The 24,474-nt window shown below is 44.0% G+C and overlaps 1 protein-coding gene across 1 annotated transcript; it reads left to right on the top strand.

Moving 5' to 3' along the window:
- The first annotated feature begins 4,018 nt into the window (after positions 1 to 4,018).
- Positions 4,019 to 23,954, top strand: COMMD7 (COMM domain containing 7). Its single transcript, XM_007193294.3, has 9 exons — positions 4,019 to 4,435; positions 11,308 to 11,361; positions 11,461 to 11,563; positions 21,096 to 21,152; positions 21,234 to 21,271; positions 21,735 to 21,825; positions 22,142 to 22,191; positions 22,589 to 22,637; positions 23,181 to 23,954. Exons 1-9 carry the CDS (start codon positions 4,352 to 4,354, stop codon positions 23,255 to 23,257), a joined length of 603 nt encoding a protein of 200 aa, XP_007193356.1. The 5' UTR covers positions 4,019 to 4,351; the 3' UTR covers positions 23,258 to 23,954.
- The last annotated feature ends 520 nt before the right edge of the window (positions 23,955 to 24,474 follow it).

The raw sequence follows: 24,474 nt of genomic DNA, 5'->3' as shown, positions 1-24,474 counted from the left end.
GAATAATACAAAGAATCCCTGTATATTCTTTACCCAGAGTCACCAATTGTTAACATTTGCCATATTTGCACTACCCCTCCTCATTTTTTTTCTTGAACCATTTTATTCCTCTTTACCTTGTACGTTCAGCATATATTTCTTAAGAAAAAAGACATTCTCTTACATAAATCAAGTACAATGATCAAATTCAGGAAATTAAACATTGATACAATATTATATCCAATCTAAAGTCATGTTCAAATTTCATCAGTTGTCCCAGTAATGTCTTTTTTAAAAATTGTGGTAAAAAAAAAAAATCACATAAAATTTACCATCTTAGCCCTTTCTTTCTTCCTTTCTTTCTTTCTTTCTTGCTTTCTTTCTTTCTTTCATTCTTTTTGGCCACGCTGTACAGCTTGTGGGATCTTATTTCCCCAACCAGGGATTGAATCCGGGCCCTAAGCAGTGAAAGTGCGGAGTCCTAACCACTAGACAGCCAGGGAATTCCCTTAGGCATTTCTAAGTGTACAGTTCAGTAGCGTTAAGGATATTCACATTGTTGTGCCAATAGTATCTTTTATAGCAACTGTTTGCCTCCGTCTAGGATCACACATTGCATTTATGTAGTCACCTTATATTTTCGGTTTCTTTTAATCTGGAAAAATTCCTTAGCCTTCCTTTGTTAATGACTTTCATGACATAGGTGTTTTGAAGAGTCTAGGCTAACTGTAATTTTGTGGCTTTTGTTATCTGCTTTTATAATAAAGGAGATAATATTGAAGGTATGATGAGGATAATCACAAATGGAAACATAAAGGTAACCACAGTACTTTTTCCCCTAGTTTTTGGTAGAAAGAGCATCTGGAGTTTGTCCCTCCTGCTAAAATGCAGGATCCCAGCGGTGATGGAGATGTTCTGTATCTCTGTATCAATGTCAATATCCTGGTTGGGAGATTGCACTCTAGCTTTGCAAGATAGGATCTGTGCACAGAGAGAAACTGGGAAAAGGGTACAGTCGTCTCTCTGTATGATTTCTTAAAAGTGTAAGTGTGAATCTACAATTATCTCAGAATAAAAAGTTTAATTTTTTAAAAGATGTCCTTTGGCATTTCAGAGCCTGAAGTGTCAACAATTCTCCCAGGGAGAACCTAGCCCCTTGGTGAAATTCCCAGTGGGAATCCTCCAGCCTGAGAAAGGACTTCTTAATGAACTCCTTTCACTTGCAGGGGTGGGGGGAGGGGGCCTCCTTTGCCCTCTGCAGGGACATTTTAAAGTGAATAAAGGGAGCAAGGTCCCTCATTAAGGCTGAAATGGGAGCTGCTGGGGGCGGGGGTTCTCTAGGAGGCCTGGCCCCAGGTCTGCATTTCCTGCTACAAAGTTATCTCATTAACAGTAATCACCACTCCTTTCTATCTGAGAGTGGATTGTGAAGGACAACATTGGAAAGATAATTTTTATCTACTGTCCTTGTTAGTTGCCAACTTCTTAATAATAAAATTGAAAAATTGTAAAGGCCTGAATAGGCAACCAATGGGGATTCACCGTAAGCATTATTATATTCTTGCTCAGTAGAATATTATGCCGCATTTTATGATGAGGCTTTTGTAGCATTTATAATTGAAACCAAGAATGTTGTTGTGTGAAATTTTGAGGTTTCTCTTAGAGGACTTGGAATTCTTCTCAGGGCTGAGGAATGTGGGTTAGGAGAGCAGGGTCCTCATCAGAGAAATGAACCTGCCACCGGGTTCCTGTTCAGGCTGAAATGCTAATTTCTGGGTGTTCTCAGATCAATCACGGTCTAGTCTCTCCCTAACTTGGAAGTTTGTCATCCTAGCGCTATTTTGAACCCTGAAAGTCAGAACATGATATCCCTTGACGCTTCTAGGAATTTCTCCTAAAGAAATAATCAGATGTGGAAAATGAATTGTGTACCAGGGTTCTTATTGCCATCTTCTTTTTATAAGATTGAAAAATTGGAATACTATTAATAACAAGCATTTATTGAGCACTTACCGTGGGCCAGTTGCTGTGCTAAGTGTTTTACAAGCATTATCTGATTTCATCTTTTCTAGTAGGTTGTATTATTGTCTCCATTTTTACAAATGAAAAAAGAAATGGAAGCACAGAAAGGTTAGTAATTTGCCCAAGACAACATAATTAGTAAGCAGAGGAGACACGTGTAAATGACAGCAAAAACACAATGTGATAAACATTAAAATAGAAATAATATGAGGGACAAGAGGTAGACAATGCAAAGTACTAACATTATACACAGGGTGTGTTTGGGTGCATAAAATAAAGCCCATCATGTGGTAGGCATTTTAAAACGGTGATTATTTGCACCTCAAACTTGAATGTGATCATGAATCACCCGGGGATCTTGTTTAAAATGCTGGTTTAGGGTAAGTCTAGGAGTCTGCATTTCCACCAAGCTCCTGGGTAATGTCCAAGCTGCTGGTCCAAGGACCACACTTTGAGTACCAGAGATTAAATAGCTTGGCAAAGTGGGAGAGCCTCGAATATGTAAAAACCAAACAAATCTCAGCGGCCCCAATGACCTGTGATGTGGAAAAAGACTGGAAAACAATACAGTTACTGTCCTACTGCGGTGTTGAGCTGCAGTTTCAAGTGAATTTCTTTCCCTTCCTCTATTTTCTGTCGCATTCAATTCCACACACATCTATTGAGTGCCTCAGCAGCAGTCACTGTGGGAGCAGAAATGAAGGAAATCTAGTGGTTTCCTCAAGGTTATTTTTTTTTAAGTTAAAAATACAGAAACACACTTAAAATGGGTGCATTTCATTGTATATAATTTATACCTGAACAAAGTTGATTTAATACTTAAAGATATGAAGAAATATAAGTCCCTGACAGGGATCTTTTTTAATAGGTTAAAACTATTTTAAAATTAAATTCCTGGACAGTGAGTCAGGGGGTCTGAGTTCAGTCCCTGTCTGTTAGTCACCCAAAGGTTTACTTTCTTCCAGGTACCTTGGACTTGGACAGGTGCCCTGTATACATTCTCAAAGCACTTTGTACTTTTTGGCATCATTTCATAATTTCACCCACACGTGATTTTTCACATGTGTGTGTCTACCTCCCTGACTAAACTCTGACTTATCCCAGGCCAGGCACTACATCTGGTTTTGTCACTGTGATGTCCCAGCACCTGTCAAGGCAACTGCCCCACAGGTGGTACTCAGGATTATCTGTTGAATGAATGTGTGAAGGAATTTGTTCATACCCTTTCCGAAGGGATTTTTAGGAAAGGGTAGAGAAAAAAGCCTGGTGGAGAAAAACAGCCAATCCTCCCCACACTCCCCCACCCCAGGTATCTAGGAACCCTCTCCCTACCCTCAAGGCTGGGCTCAGGGGTAGGTGAAGATGCTTTGGGGCTTGCAGGGCTCAGGTCTTAGATTCCAAGGAGCATGTCTTGGTTGTCTCACCTGTCCAGTGGGGATTAGGGTAATTAATACTTATCTCGGGCTGCAAGGGGTCCTTGGGAAGAGAGCATGGGGGTTAAAATGTTTCAGGGGCTGCAGTGATTATCACTGTCTAAATAATCTCCCCCACCAACCTGACCACCTTCCTGCCTGGCACTATCACAGTCCTTGCACTTCTTTGGGTCAGTGTTTCCTCCACTCCAGAGTTTCTCCAAATGTGGTCTTTGGGAAGTTGTTGGAAATGCAAAATTCTCAGGTTCTATCCCAGGCTTTTCTAATCAGAAACTCTGGGGGTGGGGCCCAGCAATTGGCATGCCCTCCAGATGATGCTGGTGCAAGCCCAAGTTTGAGCTTTCATTGTTCTGCTCTGACCCAAGCTCTCCCAGAGACACTTGGCCTGCCTGTTCACTTTTCTATCCCCAGTGCCTGGCATCTAAGAGGCATGCCCTAAATATCTTCTGATGCATAGTAACGATGTTAATGATAGCAGCTAGCCATTGGTTGAGGACCTCCAGTGTGCCAGGCTATCTTCTAAACATTTTAAGAGGGTGAGTGCATTTAAGGCGCCATCCCCGGGATCATTTTACGGATAGTGAAGCAGGTTCCGAGAGGCCACGCTCTGAGCCCAAGGGGAGATCACGCAGGGAATCCCGCGTTTCACCGCTGTGCTGCTCAGCGCCCTGGACTGGGCACAGCGGTCGCGGGTATCCAGGGCTCCGCGAGGGCGCCCCTGCCCCGCCCCACACGGGGTCCGCGCGCGTCAGCGGCTCGTTGAGGGCGCACCCGGAACCGGTCCGAGAGGAGCGCGGCGGCGGCAGCGGCGGCCCGTGGCGAAAGTGCGGCTGCGGAAGCGCGGCGAGGCCGGCGGCGCGAAGGAGGAAGTCCGGGGAGGCGCGGGAGCTGGGGGTCTGCGGCGCCGAGCGGACGCCATGGGCCGCCTGCACTGCACGCAGGACCCCGTGCCCGAGGCCGTGGGCGGCGACATGCAGCAGCTGAACCAGCTGGACGCACAGGTGGGCCGGGCGACCGCGACGCGGGATCCGCAGGGGGGCCTGGGGCCCCGGAGGGGATGGCGGTTTAGGCCGCGGCCGCCCGCTGTGCGTTGTGGCCGTAGAGGGGGATTCGGGGAGGTGCTGAGGAGAATTGGGGTCTCAGGCCAGTTTTGAGGGCCGAAGGATCTCGGGAGGCCTAAGGCCAGGCTGAGGGATCCCAGGGGGATCTCGGGGACCCAGAAATGGGACTGGGGGACTTCTGGGGGTCCTGGGAACCAGGAGAGTTTGCAGGGTCCCGGAAGCGGGGCTGAGGGGAGTCTTGATGAGGCCGAAGGGAGCTGGGAGAACTGAAGTAACAGACTAAGGGCCTTGGGAGGCTGATGGAGTTTGGGGGAGCCGTGGAATTTGGTGGGCCAGGCGAGGGACTGAGACATTTTGTAGGAAGGCCGGGGGTCTTGGGGAGACTGAGGAGGGTCTCAGCATCTCGAGGGGGCTGAAGGAGCCTGGAGTGGGGGCAGGTCATCAGGGGGTGGGATGTGTGTGTAGGTAATGGCCAGGCCAGAATGGCTCTGTGGGCAAACGATGACATCCTGTCCTCGCCACTCCCATCCCCCCCAATTAAGGGAGATACTGGTAGTCCCCAAGGAAAGAAACCATGTACCCTACACAGTAGAGGGCGGGTCCCTGATGGTAGTGGAGCTGGCAAAGGCTTTTTCAGGCTGCAGGTGCCAACCAGTCAACCTTGAAGTCTTCCTGCTCCTGTGCTGGTTGGGATGCCCCTTTCATACCACTAAGTCAGCAAAATTAAGCAAGTTAAAATGTCACTTCTCACCATCACAGCAAAGGTGCATTTATTTCCCCCACTGGGTTGTAACTTCCCAGGAGGTTGGGCCCCTCTCTTTCATCTCAACATCCTCACAACTTATTGTTTTCTCAGGAAGTAACACTAATTGTAATGCCAGTCATGTTCTACGGCTTCAGTGTCCAAGAAAAATGAACTGCAAGCCTCAGGTCTACTTTTACATTTCCTAGTAGCCACATTTAAAAATTCAGAAGAAACAGGAAATGAATTTAATGTGTTTTCTGTAATCCGCTATATCAGAATATTATCATTTCAATGTGTAACCCACATAAAATATATCAGTGAGATATTTCACTTTTTGGTACTTAGGTTTCTGATTCTAGTGTGTATTTTAAAGCACATCTGAAATTAGATTAGCCTTTTTCAAGTGCTCAGTAGCCACACATGGCTAGCGGCCACTGTATTGCACAGCCCAGTTCTAAGTGCTTTTATGTGTATTAAGTCACCGAGTTCTTGCAACCACCCTAGGAGTCAGGTACTATTACCATTCCCATTTCACAGATGAGAAAAATGGTTCAGGGAAATAAATTGACCTGTTTAAGGGCAGGCAACCAGGAAGTGGTGGAGCCAGGAATTCAGGACCGGACACCTGACTTCAGATCCTGGGGAATTAAACACACTAGAATAGAGCTTTGTAGGTGGTCTCCCCAGTCAGGTAGTTTAGCTTTTACTTGTTTATGTATTGGGGCTTTCTGAAAGACTTCTATTGGGAGAATAAAAAAGATTCTGCTGCTAAAAACTTTTTTTAAAGCTCCTGGATTGTATGATCTCTAAGGTTACCTCCAATTTGGTATTCCAAAGATAATCCACCTCCTTTAAGATCAGAGCTGAACTCATTTTCTAACCTTGAAACGCACTTTAAACCTTTACCTTTGTTTTTAATACAGAAAGCTTTTTCTTTTTTTTCTTTTCTTTTTTTTTTTTTTACTAAGAAATTGGTTAGGTATCAAGGGGAGGTAGAAAGGAACTTGATTAGATACCAAGGGTGGGGGAATTCTTTTTTTTTTTTTTTTTTAGACACCAATTGTACTTGAACATTTGTTATTTTATTTTATTTTAAATTAATTTATTTATTTTTGGCTGTGTTGGGTCTTCGTTTCTGTGCGAGGGCTTTCTCCAGCTGCGGCAAGCGGGGGCCACTCCTCATCGCGGTGCGCGGGCCTCTCACCATCGCGGCCTCTCTTTTTGCGGAGCACAGGCTCCAGACGCGCAGGCTCAGCAGCCGTGGCTCACGGGCCCAGTTGCTCCGCGGCACGTGGGATCTTCCCAGACCAGGGCTCGAACCCATGTCCCTGCATTAGCAGGCAGACTCCCAACCACTGCGCCACCAGGGAAGCCCCAGAAAGCTTTTTCTTGATGAGCAACTTATCAGAGTCCTTTGGGCCATTTTCCCCCCTTTTCTTGGGTGATCAAACTTCTCTGAGTAGCCACTGTTAGCTGAACTTACCTTGAAGTCTGAGGCCCAGGCCTCAAGGAGAAAAAGAATCATTGTATTAATGTTGGCATCACCATTTATTGCTTATTCGGTGGGTATTTATCTGAATGCCTACTATGCACCAAATAGTCACTAAACCCAGTGAGATTTACAAAGGCTCGATGAATGAGGCCTCTTGTGCTGGGGAAGTCGTGATCTGCTGGGGCAGGTCAGACACGGTACAGCACCGAGTGGATCTGCATGTGCTCCCTGATGCCGTGGACAGTCCTAGGTAACGTGGAGCCTTGAGAGTAGGTAGGATTAAAAAATAATCATTTTTAGAGTGGTTATGAGAGGATATTCAGATTCAGAAAAATATAAAGAAGAAAACAAATGGTCTACAGTCGCTCACCTAGCAACACACACAGTTAGAAAATTCAGACAGTATTCAAAGGTATAAAATTAAAATAAAAACACCTATTTCTCTTGTCTCCAGAAATCATCATTTTGATAGTTTCTCATGTATCTTTATAGAAAAAAAAAAAAAGTCTGCAATCTGCCATCATATGTATGGGTATCCTTTAAAAACTTTTTTTTTACACAAAAGGGAGTGTGATTTAAAAAAAAAAACAAAAAAAGGGAGTGTGATATTCCTTGAAACAGATGTAACATAATTTAACCAGTCCCCTATTAATAGACACTTAAGTTGCTTTCAGTTTTTTATTTTTAAGAACAGTGCTGTCAACAAACTGCTTTGTGTGTGTCTGGGTTTACTTTCTAGAACATCTCTGAAGGGTATACTTCTTGCAGTGGAATTACTAGGTCAAAGGGTCTGATTGTTTAAAAAAGTAGATATGGATTTTGCTAAGTTACAGTCCAGAAAGTTGCCCCAGTTTATCTTCTCAACAGTGTGCAAGCATGTCTGTTACTTTCACCAACACTGGTGTCATCAGACTATTAGTTTGAAGATCTGATAAGTGAAAACTTGGTATTTCCTTGTTTTGCTGATTTGCATTTCTCATCTGGAATGATCTTGAGCATCTTTTCATATGTTTAACTGCTAAGAATAGTTAAGATTTTGATTTCATGGATATTCATGAGCAGGTGAGCATTCCAGGGAGAGACAGCTATGCAGGTACAAAGGCAAAGAATGGGGAAGGTGTTTAGGGAAGATTTATTCAACAAATACTTACTGTGCACTTACAATAATTAAGGTGCAGTTGACCATACAAAGCTGGAGGAGGAACCTTCTCTGTTAAGACAGGTTTGTGTTCCTTATCAAGATTGAAAATTCTAAGTGCCCCCAGGTGAGGTTCTAAGAGGGAGCCTCAGAACTTAAGAATCTGGGTAGGTCCCTTTCTTGTTGGGAGTGTCCTGGTATCTTGGCAGGGCTTTGAAGGATAAGGAGGTTTTGGAAGAGTGGAGATAGGGATGGGGGTCGGTAACAGCCTACAGACCACAGTAGCTTGAGGTCCCTCTTGAGAGGAGAGGCAAGGATGAGACCACACAAGGAGCCCGAGCCTGAGTGCTAAGCTGAGGCCTGGAAATGGAAAAGCAGCTGGAGGCCTTCTCAGTCGCCCCAGTTTTTAAAAGGCCCCGGGTGGCATAGGAAACAAGGTTGGCCAAAGATCTGACAGTTCCACAGATCTGCAGCAAAAAAAAAAAAAAAATTAAAGAAACAGGAAAACTCACAGTTTGAGGACACATTCTCAAGCCAGTCTTGACTGTTCTTGTTTTCACTGTATCAGCATTTGGGCAAGGCTGATACCCAGTATCACAAATACTGCAGAAAAACAGCCCCTGGACCAGCATTGGTTAAAGTGTTCCCATGGAATATCCATGAAGTTTTGAGAAAGCAGACACCTCTATGCCATTGGGTGGTGGGAGTGTAAATCCGTGCAACTTCTTTGCAAGGCAGTTTGGCACTATTTTCTCAGAACTTAAAATGCATGTATCTTAGAGAATAAGCTAGGGGGGAGGGGCAAGATAGGGGTAGGGGATTAAGAGGTACAAACTATTATGTAAAAAATAAATAAGCTATAAAGGGCTTCCTTGGTGGCGCGGTGGTTAAGAATCTGCCTGCCAGCGCAAGGGACATGGGTTCGAGCCCTGGCCCGGGAAGATCCCACATGCCGCGGAGCAACTAAGCCCGTGCGCCACAACTACTGAGCCTGAGCTCTAGAGCCCGCAAGCCACAACTACTGAGCCCACATGCCACAACTACTGAAGCTTGCGCGCCTAGAGCCTGTGCTCTGCAACAAGAGAAGCCACGACAATGAGGAGCCCGCGCACCGCAACGAAGAGTAACCTCCGCTCACCACAACTAGAGAAAGCCTGCACACAGCAATGAAGACCCAACACAGCCAAAAATAAAAATAAATAAATAAATAAGCTATAAGGATATATTGTACAACACAGGGAATATAGCCAATATTTTATAAAAACTATAAATGGAATATAACCTTTAAAATTATGAATTACTGTGTTGTACACCTGAAACTTATATAATATTGTACTTGAACTACACCTCAACATAAAAAATGCATATATCCTTTGACCTAGGATGCATTTTAAGAATATTTCTTTTTTTTTTTACCACACCGCGAGGTTTGTAGGATCTTAGTTTTCTGACCAGGGATTGAAGCCGGGCCCTCAGCAGTGAAAGCTCAGAGTCCTAACCGCTGGCCCTCCCGGGAATTCCCGAGAATATATCTTATAGACATATGTGTCACAAAGAAATATGTGGGAGGATATTCATTGCAGCATCGTTTACATAACACCAACAAACACACCCATTAATGTTCATTTCTAGGGAACTAAATTATGCTAAGTTTTTGCCAGTTGAATGTCACAAAGTTGTTAAAAGAACTGGGTAGATTTATATCTGCGACATGATTGATCTCTAAGATGTAATTGAGTGAAAAAAAGGTGAGGTGCAGAGAGTGGGTTCTGTATGATCCCATTTGTATTTAAAAGAAATTAAATGAAAATAAAATGATGGGAGGGCCCCAGAGGTGTTAGCAGTAACTACCCTGGGGAGTGGGAGTAAGGTGGGAGGGGCCAGGGAGGGAGCAAGACATTTTATTTTATTTTATTATTTTTTAACATCTTTATTGGAGTATAATTGCTTTACAATGGTGTTAGTTTCTGCTTTATAACAAAGTGAATCAGTTATACATATACATATGTTCCCATATCTCTTCCCTCTTGCATCTCCCTCCCTCCCACCCTCCCTATCCCACCCCTCTAGGTGGACACAAAGCACCGAGCTAATCTCCCTGTGCTATGCGGTTGCTTCCCACTAGCTATCTATTTTACGTTTGGTAGTGTATATATGTCCATGCCACTCTCTCACTTTGTCAACATTTTGTTTTATATTCTTTTATGTTAGCTGGGTCTTTTTAAAACCTTCTGCATATATTACTTTTATATTTTCAAACACTAGTTTTATATTTTAAAATAGAATACATTTTAGAATAAAATAATACAGAGCCTTGCCAGGGGTTTGCGTGGAGTTTAGTGTCATGGGAAAAAGGGCAGATGCATTTGACAGTCATATTACACGTATAGCTTTGGGGGCTCTGAGCTGAAGTATCTGTAATCTTTTTTGTTTAAATGTTATATTGCTTCAGGAAAGTGGCTCTGTTGGCATAGTGACTTTAATTGTAGCTGTGGTAATTGCTACTGTTTGTTTAGCCTCTAGCCTGGCACTGTACTGGAGGCTTTGCATGTGCCAATTAGTACTGTTCTGGAAGCTATGTATTATTACCTTTGTTTTCCCAATGGGGACTGAATCACAGTGAGGCTGAGTGACTTGCCCAGGGTCACATGGGTGGTCAGCAGAACAATGATTCACATCTGGATCTTTTAAACTCTTGTGTGTTGATTTTCCCTACTATGCCACACACACTGTGTCCATTGGGAGGGAACATGGGAAAGTAATGACATGTGTCTCAGTCTGCTTGGGCTGCTGTAACAAAATACCATAGACTGGGCGGCTTGAACAGCAGAGATTTATTTCTCACAGTCCTGGAGGCTGGTGATTCCAAGATCAGGGTGCCACCAGATTCAGTTCCTGGTGAGAGCTCTCTTCCTGGCTTATTTTGTAACTGGAAGTTTGTACCTCTTAATCCCCTTAGCCCACTTCATACCCCACCCCTCTCCCCTCTGTATCTGTGAATCTGTTTTTGTTTTGTTTGTTTTGTTTTTCAGATTCCACATATAAGTGAGATCATATGGTATTTGTCTTTCTGTGACTTATTTCACTTAGCATAATACCTTCTACATCCATCCATGTTGTTGCCAATGGCAAGATTTCATTCTTTTTTATGGCTGAGTAATATTCCATTGTATATACGTACCACATCTTCCTTATCCATTCATCTGTTGATGGACGCTTAGGTTGCTTGCGCATCTCGGCTGTTGTAAATAGTGCTGCAATGAACATTGGTGTGCTTACATATTTTCAAATTATGAATGTTTGTAACTTTAAGATGCTCAAAACAGGTATCAACATCTGTGTGTTCCTCTTCTCTCTTAAGGGGCTGTAGTAGGATGGGATGTGGGAACACTGACCCAGGAGTAGAATTTTACTGATGTTCTGTGTTCTCTTCACAGAAGTTCTCAGCCCTGACGGAAGTACTCTTCCACTTCCTAACTGAGCCAAAAGAGGTAAAGTATCTTGTGATAAGGAGCGTTCCCGAGTGTGGGCCTACAGTCCTGAGATGCTTAGAAAGTGAAGCCCTGGTTTGTGCTGTCCCCTCTCTGCAGGTGGAAAGGTTTCTGGCTCAGCTCTCTGAATTTGCCACCACCAACCAGATCAGTCTCGGTCCCCTCAGAAGCATCGTGAAGAGCCTCCTCCTGGTTCCAAATGGTGAGTAGCCTCTCCCGGCAGCCAAGGCCAGAGACATTACTTGAACATTCTCTCAATCCACCGAGTTGGCAAGTGTGCTCTGGGCACTGAGCCAGAGCGTTTGGTAGTGAACCAGACATGGGCGGGACTGCAGTCTAGGAAGGGAAGCCAGGTAAACAGATAGCCATGGGAGAGTATAATTGCGGTCTGCGTCGCAGCTTCCGTGCCCAGACTTATCTGGTCCTCTACGTGATAGGTGCAGAAACTGAGAGTAAGAATTTAGAAACTTTTATGACAATTTGACGAAGTCTCTTGAGTCTGTTAATTTTTTTGAATGGGGCTTTTTTTTTAACTGTGGTAAAATAATACATAAACATGTAATTGACCATTGTAACCATTTGGGGCTTATATTTTGTATGTGTTTTTTCATTTCATAGTTCTAGGGATTAATTTTCATTGTATTTTACAAAAATATCAGTCCATGATGGATTGAAAAATTTAAAAGATAGGTCTTTTGCTGCAGATAGTTTGAGAAGCAGGGTTTGCCTTAGAGCAATCAGAGAAAGTTTCTAGCCAGAAGGGAGGTGATCACAAAGGTTGAGCTGTAGGGCTGTCTGTCGTAGCACTGTTAATGACAGAGAAAAATTAGAAGCAATCAAATTACCCAGCAGCTGGAAATCGGTGTAACGAGTTGTGGTCCATTTTTAGAGGGGAGTATCGCGGTGGTCAAGAATTCAGTTTGAGTTAGTAGGACCTGGGTGTGAGTCTGGCCCTTGATAAGTAGTGTGACTTTGGCTAAGTACCTGATCTCTTTCAATCCCTAGCAACAACTGTCCCCCAGCAGTTGTTCCCCTCCATCTAAGCTTGTTTTTGGTGTGTGCATGGAGTTGTTTTGAAGATTAATTAAGATAATGTAAATAAAATGCTTAGCACAGTACCTCAGCAAAAGGTTGTTCTTATTTTTCAAGTTATGTAGTAATTTAAAAAGATGCTGTTGAGGAAAATGTAATGATATGGAAAACCTTTCACAGTATTCTGTTTAATACTGTCTGCCACTGTTCTATTTTTGTGTTAAAAAAAAATGTTAACTGTGGCTCTATCTGGGTAGTAGGACTGCAGGTTGTTTTAATTGTTTATTTTTAGCTATGTTTTGTCTAAAAAGTTGCAAGAATTAATTTGGCAATCTAATTAAAAGTTAATTTTATTTAAAGAGAGACATGACATTTGAGCCCAGTCTTAAGGAATGAATAAATGTCAACCGGGCTGAGAGGAAGTAAAACAGCATCCCCAGTTGGCATATTTTAAAAATCAGTTATAAGCTGATCTTCCCAAGATCTGAGCGCAAAGGTGCATTAAAAGTTGGGTGCTTGATTTGTTTGTTCCTGTCGGGCCTTCTGTTATATCTTAGCGCAGATCCTTTCCTTTGCCGTGTCTTGTGCTCCTAAGGTTCAGGCGGTGTGAATCAGAACATCCCTGAGGTTTCCAGCTGTGAAATTTTATGATCCTCTGTTTGTGCAGTTCTTGCATTCTTTGCCCTCATGGCAGGTTAAAGCATGAGAACCACAAGGCTGGATGGGAACTTGCAGTCTTTTTTAACACAGGAGTAAATTTTCATTATAAGCTTAAAACTGCAGAGCTCTGGAGAGTCAAAGGGAAAATCCCCTTTTACTCTCATCCCACTCTTGTCTCTAGGAATAATCACAGTATAATTTTGGTGTATATCCTTTTTTTTTTTTTTTAATTTTATTTATTTATTTTTGTCTGCATTGGGTCTTTGTTGCTGTGCGCAGGCTTCCTCTAGTTGCAGCGAGCGGGGGCTACTTTTCGTTGCGGTGCGCGGGCTTCTCATTGCGGTGGCTTCTCTTGTTGTGGAGCATGGGTTCTAGGCATGTGGGCTTCAGTAGTTATGGCATGCAGGCTCAGTAGTTGTGGCTCGCAGGCTCTAGAGTGCAGGCTCAGTAGTTGTGGTGCACGGGCTTAGCCGCTGTGAACCATGTAGGATCTTCCTGGACCAGGGCTCAAACCCGTGACCCCTGCATTGGCAGGTAGATTCTTAACCACTGTGCCACCAGGGAAGTCCAATGTATATCCTTTTATATTTTTATATACACTGATAGACATACACATATACATTCATGTAGTTTTGTTTTTCACAAATGGTAATAAACCATAGAATTGCTCTGCGGCTTGCATTTTTTCATACCTAGTACATCGTGGAGATCTCTCCACATCAACTTCATTCTTCTGATGACTGCAGTGTACCTTGGACTGAATATATCTTCTTCTAGTTAATCCATTTCCTGTTGCTGGACATTTTAGTTCTGACTCTTCACTCTTAGAAACAATGTCGCAGTGAACGTCCTTAGGAAATCTATGTTCTCAACTTACATGAGCATTTTGTAGGACAGGTGCCCAGAGTGCAGAACCAGGAGTACTTATTCTCTTTATTCTCATTGTCTAGCCTACACCTGTGGGAATGTGAGCTGTTGAGGATACTGGTTTTTCAGGAGATCTCTGTCTGGTGTCCCTGCCTCCATTCTTTGCTGTCCTTCTCATCTCTGCTCCCCACCACATTCCATCCTGCCAGACTGCCTTAATCCCTCCTAATCCTTGCGCTCCAGCCTCTGTTCTACCTCTTTCAGAAAGTCTTCCCAAACCATTTCAGTCCACGGTGACCTCCCCTTCCTCTCAACAACCGAGATAGGTTCTTTTATCTGCAGCTCTCATTTTGGACTGTAATCATTTTGTTTTCTGTTGATCATGCTGTTTTGTGTGTGTCTATCTTGTGGCCCTAACCTAACAGACAGTTCTTTGAAGTCAGGGGCAGGTCTGTACTACTTTCCTAAGCCACAGTCACAAGTAAAGTGAAGACATAGAGCAGGAGCTTTTAGTACATGCTAGGTGAGTTGAGCTGAACTTTGGAGACCCTGTGATCCTCCCAGGGGATGCTGGGTGTATATTCTTCAAGCAGGATTGATTATCAGTGTTTATAGCAGACTGCTTTCTGTAGATGCAGAGAACACTGAGGTATGCTGAGTTCCAGGGATGGGCTTTGCAAGCTCACTTGGATTTGAGTCTTGGTCATATCACCTAATGTAGCTATTTGGCCTTGGACAAATCAGCCTCTTGGCGCCTCAGTTTCTCATCTGAAAAACGGAATAATAAGAGCAGTTTATGGTGTTGGCGTTAGGAATAAATGAGTTAGTACAGTGCTTGCTGAACTTCAACATTATTTATTGATTGTTCAGTTAATTTCAGTCCTTTGCCTCGATATCAGATCATCAGTTAAAACGTTCCTTCCTTCATCTAATGGAGAGGATCTGAATTCACTTCTTGACTTTTTTTTTTTTTTAATTTATTATTTTTGATGCTATGTAAGCAGAATTGTTTTCTTAATATCATTTCTGAATAGTTCATTGCTAGTGTATAGAAATGTAATTGATTTTTATTTATTTATTTATTTATTTATTTATTTATTTATTTATGGCTGTGTTGAGTCCTTGCTGCTGTACGCGGGCTTTCTCTGGTTGCGGCGAGCGGGGGCTACTCTTCATTGCAGTGCGCGGCTTCTCATTGCGGTGGCCTCCCTCATTGAGGAGCATGGGCTCTAGGCATGCAGGCTTCAGTAGTTGTGGCTCGCGGGCTCCAGAGCACAGGCTCAGCAGCCGTGGCACACGGGCCCAGCTGCTCCGCGGCATGCGGGATCCTCCCAGACCAGGGCTCAAACCTGTGTCCCCTGCATTGGCAGGCAGATTCCCAACCACTGCGCCACCAGGCAAGTCCCACCTCTTGACTATTTAATGCCCCAAAGCTTTTCAAGCTTTTCAAGTTCTAGAATCGAAGTCTCAGGTTTGCTGTACTTCTCAGTGGCTCTCAAGAATTTGTTTTACTCTTCTTTTTGTTCTCATGCAGTCTGACTTTTCTCTTCCTGCAGAGTTTTTCTGCTTGAATTCTCCATTTCTTCCAGAGCATCTCCTAAGCATCTGAGGTGGCTTGTAAGTCTCTTGGCCTCATCCTCATCCCTTGGCCTGATGTGCCATTTTCGTTTCCTTTTTTTTTTTTTTTTTTTTTCCTGCACTGCACGGCTTGTGGGATTTTAGTTCCCCAACCGCAGATTGAACCCGGGCCCTCGGCAGTGAGAGCATGGAGCCCTAACCACTGGACCACCAGGGAATTCCCAATGTGCCGTTTTCTTTTCAGTCCCAAAGGCTGCCATCCCAGAACAAGTTCTTGGCCCTTCATGCCTTGTCACGGCAGCAGCATCTCCGCTTCTCTTCTCCCGTCCCAGCTTGCAGTTTGCCCTGGAGTGTAGTACAACTTGGACCCTTGGATCCTGTTGCTCCTCTCAACTGTTTTATTTTGCATAATAAATTCTGTAGTCCTTAACTTGGCATTCAAGGCCTTCCCCAAGCTAGTCTGAAGTGTAAGGCCCTCATTCTCTTCCCCTTCCCTCATCCTGGTCCTGCTTGTACAGTAAGACCTCATTGTAGAAGTGCAGCTTGTTAGAGCTGAAAGGACCTGGAGAACTCTCCAGATCAGTCTTCCCCAGATTGGTGTTTTCATCCAGAAGAGACTTCAGTGGCCAGACAGGGTCATAAAATACTGTCCCCGCACCCCCCAGCCTTGGAATCTTGGAGATTCACACACACATTAACATATCTCAGGCTCTGAAAAGTCCTGCAGTAAAGCAACCTGCTTAACCAGTATCTGTAAAACAGTTAACCATGGACCTCTTCTTTTTTTGGAGGGGGGGAGGGGGGCAGGGAGAGGGTCAAGTAAAAGCTTTGTAAAGTGCTGATCTAGTCTGATCTTTGTCTTGGAGATAAAGAAACAGAGCCCTAGAGAGGGGAAGTGACTTACTTAAGATCTTACAGTGGAAAAGCTGCTGCTAGAACCTCCCTTGATTAGCTCAAAGCTTGTGGGGTTTTTGGTTTGGGGTTTTTGTTTTTTTTTTTAGTGTTTTTCTTTTACTACTTAGTATGTAATTCTTAAAAGCACCTGAGATCAACCTTTATCATCCCATGGACGAATTGCTTCATCTGTGCCCCACTAATTCTCCTCATTGCTCTCCAAACTGGACTATTTTTAAACAAATCTCAGATATCATATCGTTTCATTCAGTTCATTCAATTCCTAGTTATGTATCTCTAAAAGATAAAGGACTTTTTCCCCCTTATCAAGTCGCTATGCAATTATCATATCTAAAATTAAAATATGCAGTCAGTGTTCAGACCTCCCCATTGTCTCATACATTTTGTTTGTAAGTGGCGTTCTCATCAGGATCCCGATAGGGCCCCCACCTTGCATTCGGTTCCTAGGTGGCCCTTGTGTGCTCACTTGTCACTGTGGCTCCTTCACAGCTCTGGGACCTTGAGCCAAGTCACTTAGCCAAGTCACTCTGAGAATCAGTTTCTTCAGGAATAAAATGGAGCTAATACTAGTAGCTCATACATTGTTGCAAGAATGGAGAAAGATGGCGGTCTAGTGGTTAGGACTCGCACTTTCACTTCCGGGGCCAGGTTCAGTCCTTGGTGGGGGAACTAAGATCCCATAAGCTGTGTGGCACAGCCAAAAGAAAATTAAAAGAAAATAATTTTAAAATAAAAATTAAAAAAAAACATTTCTTCCGAAAAAATGGAGAAAGATAAATGTAAAGCGCTTGCTTCAATAATGAGTGGTAGCTACACTGCCGCTGGTATGATGATTGATCGTCAGTATCATCATGAGTTGTCTCCTAGAAAAGATTACAGATAACTTCACAGTAGGGCCATAATTTAAGCGGTTTTTACTTTAATACATTGCAAGATATCTGGCCCTTGTGGGTACTCAGTAACTGGTTGTTTTTTAAGAAAAGGTGATAACTCCCTTTCCCCACTCCCAAAGGAGTCTGTCTGGCTGGGCCAAAAAAGGAATAATCAGCACTGAACAATAGTCACAAATGGTATTTAAGCAAATGTTGAACTAAGTCCCCCAGGGTTCCTGACCTTACCCTGCTCTGTTACTTTTCTCTGTGGCACTTTTCAATAATACTCTGTATGGCTTTACCTACTTGTTACATTATTGTTTTGGTCTTTCTCCTCCCAAAAGATTGTGAGCCTCAGGAGAACAGAGATTGTTGCCTGTTGAGTTCATTGATGTATTCCAGGGTCCAGCACAGTGCTGGCACATAGTGTGTGCTCAGTACATCTGTGTACAGTGACCATGACCTCTGTTTCCCCGTGAACCTCGCAGGGGTGGATTCAGCTGGTCAGCCTTGAGGGTCAGTAATGACTGAATGAATGGGGCTCACGGTGCTCTCCCATCTGCTTCCTCCTCCAGGGCTCTTCACCAAGGCTTAGTTCTGTTGCTTGGGCTTCCCTTATTATACTGAATAAACTTACATAGATTTTGGCTGGAAGAATAGTGTTTGCTAATTTTCCAACTGTTTCCTGAAACCCTCACCATCACATACACCTCTGTCTTGTCACCCGTCCTGTTTGATGGCAATGGGGGTTTGCCTAAGGCAGCTGTTCCTGTGAAAAGTGGAGCTCAAGGACTTTATAAACCATCCCAGATGGTTATCTGTGTTTAAAGGACATTCTTAGATTTCCCCTAGTGACATGTTCTGGTGACTCCAGCCCTGGAGTTCAAAGTTTTCTATCTGACATAGGGTCAAGGCTGCAGGCCTGTCTTGTGCTTAGGACAAAGGAATCACCAAAGGAAAAAGCTGAAAAAGAAGCCAAGGGCTTGAGGCCTAGCACAATGCAAATATATATATACATATGTATATTTCCAAAGTATGGCTCCTGCCTGCCCCAGGTAATGAGGTGACATCAGGTCGGAGAGCTTGCTCTGGCCCCTGCAGCTTGGTAGCCTCTGTTGTCAGTCACTGTCAAGGCGTGGCCTGGTACCGCCTCCCCGACAGCATTTCAGAATGACCTGGAGTGGAAAGAGCCTGGGTTTGGGGACCCTCTGGCCTGTAAGCGACTTTCTCTGCCACTTGCCAGCTGTTGTGGCCCTGAGCAATTAATTTAATTTTTTTTTCTTGGGGTGGGGGGCATTTTTTTTTAATTATAGAAAGTACAAGAAAGAAAACAAAAATGGCTCACAATTTTACTATCTTCACATAAAAAAACCAGTGTGCAGCTAGAACATTTTTAAATGACACAAAGAAAAACAAAGTCCCACCCAGTCCCTTTCCCAAAAGATATCCACTCTTAAGTTTTTTGTGGATATGTTCAGAAAAAATATGCCTTACATCTGTCTACTTAGCTATAAGATAAGGATATAATTAAAGCTAGAAATAAGAATAGATAATATATACTTCTTTATTTATGCAAAAGGGATTACACTGTGCAGACTGTTCTTACCTTTCCTTTTCTTCTTTTAATTATATTTTGCAAATAGGCACATCAAGAGCTACCTTATTCTTTTTAAAGATTGCATAGTATTCCATTGTATGGATTCTTTCATTCAGTATGTGTTTATTGAGTGCCAACCAATGAACAGTGCCAGGCACTTTTTTAGGAACTTGGGACACAGCAGTAGGCAAAATGGACCAAGTCCTTTTTCTCATCAAACTGACATTTTAGTGGGAAAATTGACAATAAATATGTAACATAAAGTTGAGTAGTTATAAATGCGATGCAGAAAAGTACACTTGAAGAGTGGTCAGGGATCCTTTCAGAGGAGGTGCGATTCAAGTAGATTCCAGAATGAAGTGAGGGAGTGAGCATGTGCGGATTTGAGGAAGTGTGTTCCCAGCAGAGGGAACTGCAAGGGCAAATGCCTGGAGGTAGGACCCTGCCTAGCAAATTACAGGAAGAGCTAAGCGAGGGAGAGAGCATAGGATTCTAAAGAAGGCCAGATCCTGCCGGGCATTGTGAGAGCTTTGGATTTTACTATGAGTGAAACAGGAGCTATTAGAGGGTTTTGAGCAGAGGAGAGACATGGTCTGACTTAAGTTTTAACAAAATCACCTCGGCGCCCAGGCAGTTGTGTGGATGCACCAAAACCAACGTACTGTTCCTGACATTTCGTCTCTCCTGCCCACATTGCTGAAGAGCTGCCCACGTAGATCTCAGTGTATTTGGGGGGCATAGCTGCAGGTGAGTTCTTGGCAGTGCAGTCGTTGACTATGGATTTGTCAAATCTTCTCCCCCAAAAGCTTAATCATTCTGACCTTTAATTTCCTGGTAAATTAAAAGTTACAATAATAATCTCCACTTCAGAGTATTTTGGGGTCATCAAACAGAATATTGGATTTGAACTGGATATAAACTAAGGAGCAGCACCCGTGGTAGCCAGGAGTTCTTTGGAGTGTCTGGAATGTAGCCGCCTTCTTGGAGAGCTTTTATGGCCAAGGTTTCCTGGGGTCTTGCCTTTTTTATTTCCCGGTGGTTTCCTTGCTCGGTCTGATTTTGCAGATAAAAGATTTCCTCCCTTTGTTGACATGGTTTATTTTGCAGGGGACAACAGCCTTTAGGATTGTTTTTCTGGAGTGCGATGGGGGTGGAGGCTCAGGTTTAGCGTGTTACTTCAGGGCCCTCCCTGGATGGTGGTGGATGTCTTCTTACTCTTTGATTAGTCATCTTTTGGAAGACTAAGAAGTGGAAAATTTTAAAGCCGCTGCCAAATCGTGACTCGAGGCTGTAGCCCGCAGGCTAAATGTTGAGAAGCCCGGATTTCTGGCAGCAGTTTGTTTTCAGGAACGGGAGCCTGCAAGCAGACAAAGCGGCTCCCATGGGGTGGGGGGTTCCCAGGGCTCCTGAGGGGAGGTCTTGATAGCCCCTCTGCAAGTGACTTGGGAACTGTAGAGGCCAAACTGCTTAGTCCGCCTGGGTTTACTTCCTGAGGGCTGATCTTCTGCGGCAGGCTGGCCAGTATGTAGATGGGAACGGTGTATAATCTGCCCTGACCAGTGCTGTGGCCCCTGGGCCCACGTGGCAATTGAGCACTTGGAACGGCTAATGCAACTGAGGAACAGAATAGTACATTTTCTTTAATTTTAATTCATTAAAAGTTAAAGAGGGGAATTCCCTGGCGGTCCAGTGGTTAGGACTTAGCGCTTTCCGTGCCGAGGGCCCAGGTTTCATCCCTGGTCGGGGAACCAAGATCCCCGCAAGCCTCGTGGTGCAGCCAAAAACAGAAAAATAAATAAATAAATAAAGAGCCACGTACGTTCCGTGGTTACGGATCACACGGTGCAGCTCCAGGCTGTTACCCCTGCACCCTGTCTGACCTTGAACTCCCCCACTTGGCTCCAGGAGTCCGTGGCCTTATTTCCTCAGATCAAGTGCCCCATCCCCAAGTCCATACAGTCTTTTCTTTTGTCTCTGACTTCATCCATACTTTCTGGAGGGGCCAACACTTGTGTGGCACAAAAAAACCCCCAATATGTGCTGCCTCGTTCTCCCTGGTCTCGGGGGCTCCTTCCTCCCCGACTGGACTGAGTGGAGCTGAGTCTGCTCATTCCTGTTGTCGTCCCGGTCACTTAGGTTGTGCCCATTAAATACTTACTGCCAGCTGATTGATTGATTTGCCCTCTTTGACTGATTTCTCCCCTCCCTCCTAGGTGCCTTGAAGAAGAGTCTCACAGCTGAGCAGGTCCGGGCTGATTTCATAACTCTGGGTAGGTGACCACCATGGCTGCTCAGGGTGACAGGCCCTGCAGCCCTTCACTGTGTTCATGTCTCCTTCTGTTCTCTTATAGGTCTCAGTGAGGAGAAAGCCACTTACTTTTCTGAAAAGGTATCATAATTCCTCCTAATCAAGGTTAATTAAGATCGCTTACATTTATTTCATGAAGAGAAACAAATAGAAAATGCTGACTAAGGAAAAACCATCAGTCATCATGTGCCATTTCCCAGCTTAATGTTTTTCATTTGGTTTCATGCAAATGACAGACATGCAGCTTTTAAACAGCACTATTCAGTGCATCTCTTAATTTTTTCCCTCTGATTTGACTGAATATAAATGTCATACAGTTTTTGTTCCAATCTGGATTAAATCTGGGAATAAAAGAAAACATTTGTATAGTCTCCTGCCCCTCTTGACTCCCCCCCAGCCCCCAGATCTGTGCACATAGGCTGAGCCCTTCGTTCTGCATGCTTCCCACTGTCTGTATAAAGACTAAACATGCTGTGTTGGGGGCGGGATGAAGAGGGGGGATTTTTCCCATTGTTATGACTTTGGCTTTTTGCTTTTGTTCCAGTGGAAACAGAATGCCCCCACCCTTGCTCAATGGGCCATAGGTCAGACTCTGATGATTAACCAGCTTATAGATATGGAGTGGACATTTGGAGGTAACTAGTTAGAGCCAGTCCTGGGTCATTTGGGTGATGTAGGGTTGGGTGGCAGAGGCTTTCAGATGACTTTGCTGGGGAAGAGGTGTCCTTGGTCCCCCAAGACTGTTGGGTCCAGCACCTGCTTCTCTGTGTCGCTGTCCACATTCGGCAGCTCTTTCTATCCACGGGTCTCAATAAGTTCACTTCCTGAAAAGCACATTCTGCTGTCCTCATACTGGCCCCTACGTGGCTTCTGCTGTACAACTTGCAAGATTGGGGTCTTCAGAGTGAGTCCTCAACCAGTCACTTACTGGTTTTCTCTTTTGTGTCACAGTGACGTCTGGGAGCAGCGAACTGGAAAAAGTGGGAAGTATTTTTTTACAAGTAAGTCTTCTCCTGATCTCTGAAAATTGGGAGATTTTTGACTTGGTATTCAATCTACATCAGGTTTCTTTAATATCCAGTTAAACGGATGTTCCACTGAAGTGCCTTGTATATCTCAGAGCAATGTGGTCAGTCAAAGATGTATGTAGTCACTAACACGCTTACTTTCAGATTAATAGGATCTGGATATTGTTCTTGAAAGTCTGATTGTTCCTGTAATCATGGAAATTGTTAGAAGTTTTGGTGGTGGATGATCCAGACTGCTGCCTAGTAACTCTCAAGTTAGATGCTGGATGCTTTGATGTTTACGTGACAGTTCAGGTTTCAGGAATTTCTTTGCCCTGTTGTCATCATTTTAATTTAAATGTTTTATTTCTCTTTTTCCTTTTTGGATCAGTTGAAGTTGGTGGTTAAGAAAGGAAATCAAACTGAAAATTTATACATAGGTGAGTCCAAATTCCCATTAGAGCCCTTTCCCTTTTTCCATGTTTTCTTCAGTCATTGGGCTTGTGAAGCCCACCACCAAGCATTTTTCCAGAAAAAAAAGTCATAACCAAGCTGTGGAGTCACCATTCTGCTGCCTTTGCTCTCATAAATAATAAGCCGTCAGCAGGTTGGAGACCCCACAGTTTGAAGACTTTTAGACCTTTTTGCAAAAGGGAAAGGGTGAGGTAGGAATGGCAAATATCGAAGAGCAAGAAGCTCTTGCTGTAGGAACCACATCTACTGTCCTGAATGACCCCCTTTCATCCCTTTGTGCTGGGGAGTTAATGCCTTTTTAAATACCCCCTCTTCCTTTTTTTTTTATGGAGCTGAGAACTTTGTATGTTCAAGGCTTCAGTTCTTTATTATGATCAATTACCTGTCAAGAACTGCTTAGAGGTACTAAACCAAAAAAGAAAAAGAAAGTCTCTGGGTGGAAATTCATTTTCTTGGATGATTCTGTGGAGTTGGAAACATTCACCTGAAGCTGCATTTTCTCTCCCCAGAATTAACCTTGCCTCAGTTCTACAGCTTCCTGCACGAGATGGAGCGAGTCAGAACCAGCATGGAGTGTTTCAGCTGATTTCTGTCCCCCTGCATCTCCACCTCACACCCCCACCCGCCCCCTCCTCCTCCCCGGTGACTGCTCAGAGAGACCTCTCGCTCCCAGGCCTGTGGCCGCTCCTTTGGGCCTGCTTGCCTCTTGGGAGCCCAGGTGCAAAGGTTTCTGAAAAACAAAGGATTAAGTACTTAAGGAGCCTGACAGGCTGGTCCTGAAGAGTCTTTGTTGAGGGACCCTCCACGACCTATCTCCCAGGTCACCGTTTAGATATTCAGAGAAGAGATTGCATCTCAGATGCAGGGGAGGAAATAAGTTGAGTCACCTCCCTTTCAAAGTTCCAGAGTAAACAAATGGTCTATCGCTCAAGATACGCACTGATGACCTTCCCCGCCAAAGAACAAGGGCTTGTTTATGGCTGAGGAAGAGGTGGACTCCGTGAATGACACACGGGGGAGCCCCCAGCGGAGTTTGTATGTTTGTGGTGGTGGTGCTTTGCTGATCAGTCTTTAGTGGACACCTGTGTAAGAATACATGCTGGGTCTGCTCTGAAAAAAACTAAGGCTTCACTTCAGGTTTTGCCCTGTTGTGTGTAATGAGGTGGGCCTTTTTTTTTTTTTTTTTTTTTGAGGTGGGCCTTTTGAGGCTATTTCAGCTTGTTTGGGTTCAAGCTGACCTTCTCTGGTGGTTAGAAGAAGAATAAAAAAAGTTCTGAAGAACAGGTCTGCATCTGGTCGTCTCTATGCATGGATTAAAGAGTCACCTGCCTTGCAGAGAGCTAGTGCTCTTATCTTCAAAAATTATCTTCCTGATTTTGGTGAGGGCCCTGGGTCTTCAGTGAAATTCACCGTGGTCCAAAGTGGGAATTCGTAAGAGCAGTTCAGGGGAAACTCAGGTTAAAAACTTCATAAAAAGCGGAGTGGATGAATGCTTTCTGTTCAGATGACTTTAGTACCACCCTGGCACGTAAGTTCTCCTCCTCCTACCTCTCCCCTTCGCCTCAGAAATTTTTAAAACTTTTGAGTAGATTATACATGCCCATGATTCAAAAAATACATTGTAGAGTAATTCCTTCTCCCGCCCCATTCCCCACTTACCTAGTTCCCCTCCCCAGAGGGAACACCTGTCATGAGTTTATTCTGTGTTCATGCATTTGCAAATACACAGGCACTGAGTTTGACTTTTCTTCCCACACAAATGGTAGCATACTGTACACACCGCGTCCTGCACCTCGCTTTTTC

The sequence above is a fragment of the Balaenoptera acutorostrata genome, chromosome 15, assembly GCF_949987535.1.
Source record: "Balaenoptera acutorostrata chromosome 15, mBalAcu1.1, whole genome shotgun sequence".
Classification (NCBI taxonomy): domain Eukaryota; kingdom Metazoa; phylum Chordata; class Mammalia; order Artiodactyla; family Balaenopteridae; genus Balaenoptera; species Balaenoptera acutorostrata.
This window is presented reverse-complemented; position numbering and strand designations above follow the sequence as displayed.

What these genes read in the sequence shown, in the direction of transcription:
- COMMD7 (XM_007193294.3), top strand. Translation starts at nt 4,352, where the DNA reads ATGGGCCGCCTGCACTGCACGCAGGACCCCGTGCCCGAGGCCGTGGGC. An exon ending in GGCTGATTTCATAACTCTGG is followed by an intron (nt 21,153 to 21,233) that starts GTAGGTGACCAC and finishes GTTCTCTTATAG; the next exon opens with GTCTCAGTGAGGAGAAAGCC. An exon ending in AACTGAAAATTTATACATAG is followed by an intron (nt 22,638 to 23,180) that starts GTGAGTCCAAAT and finishes TTCTCTCCCCAG; the next exon opens with AATTAACCTTGCCTCAGTTC.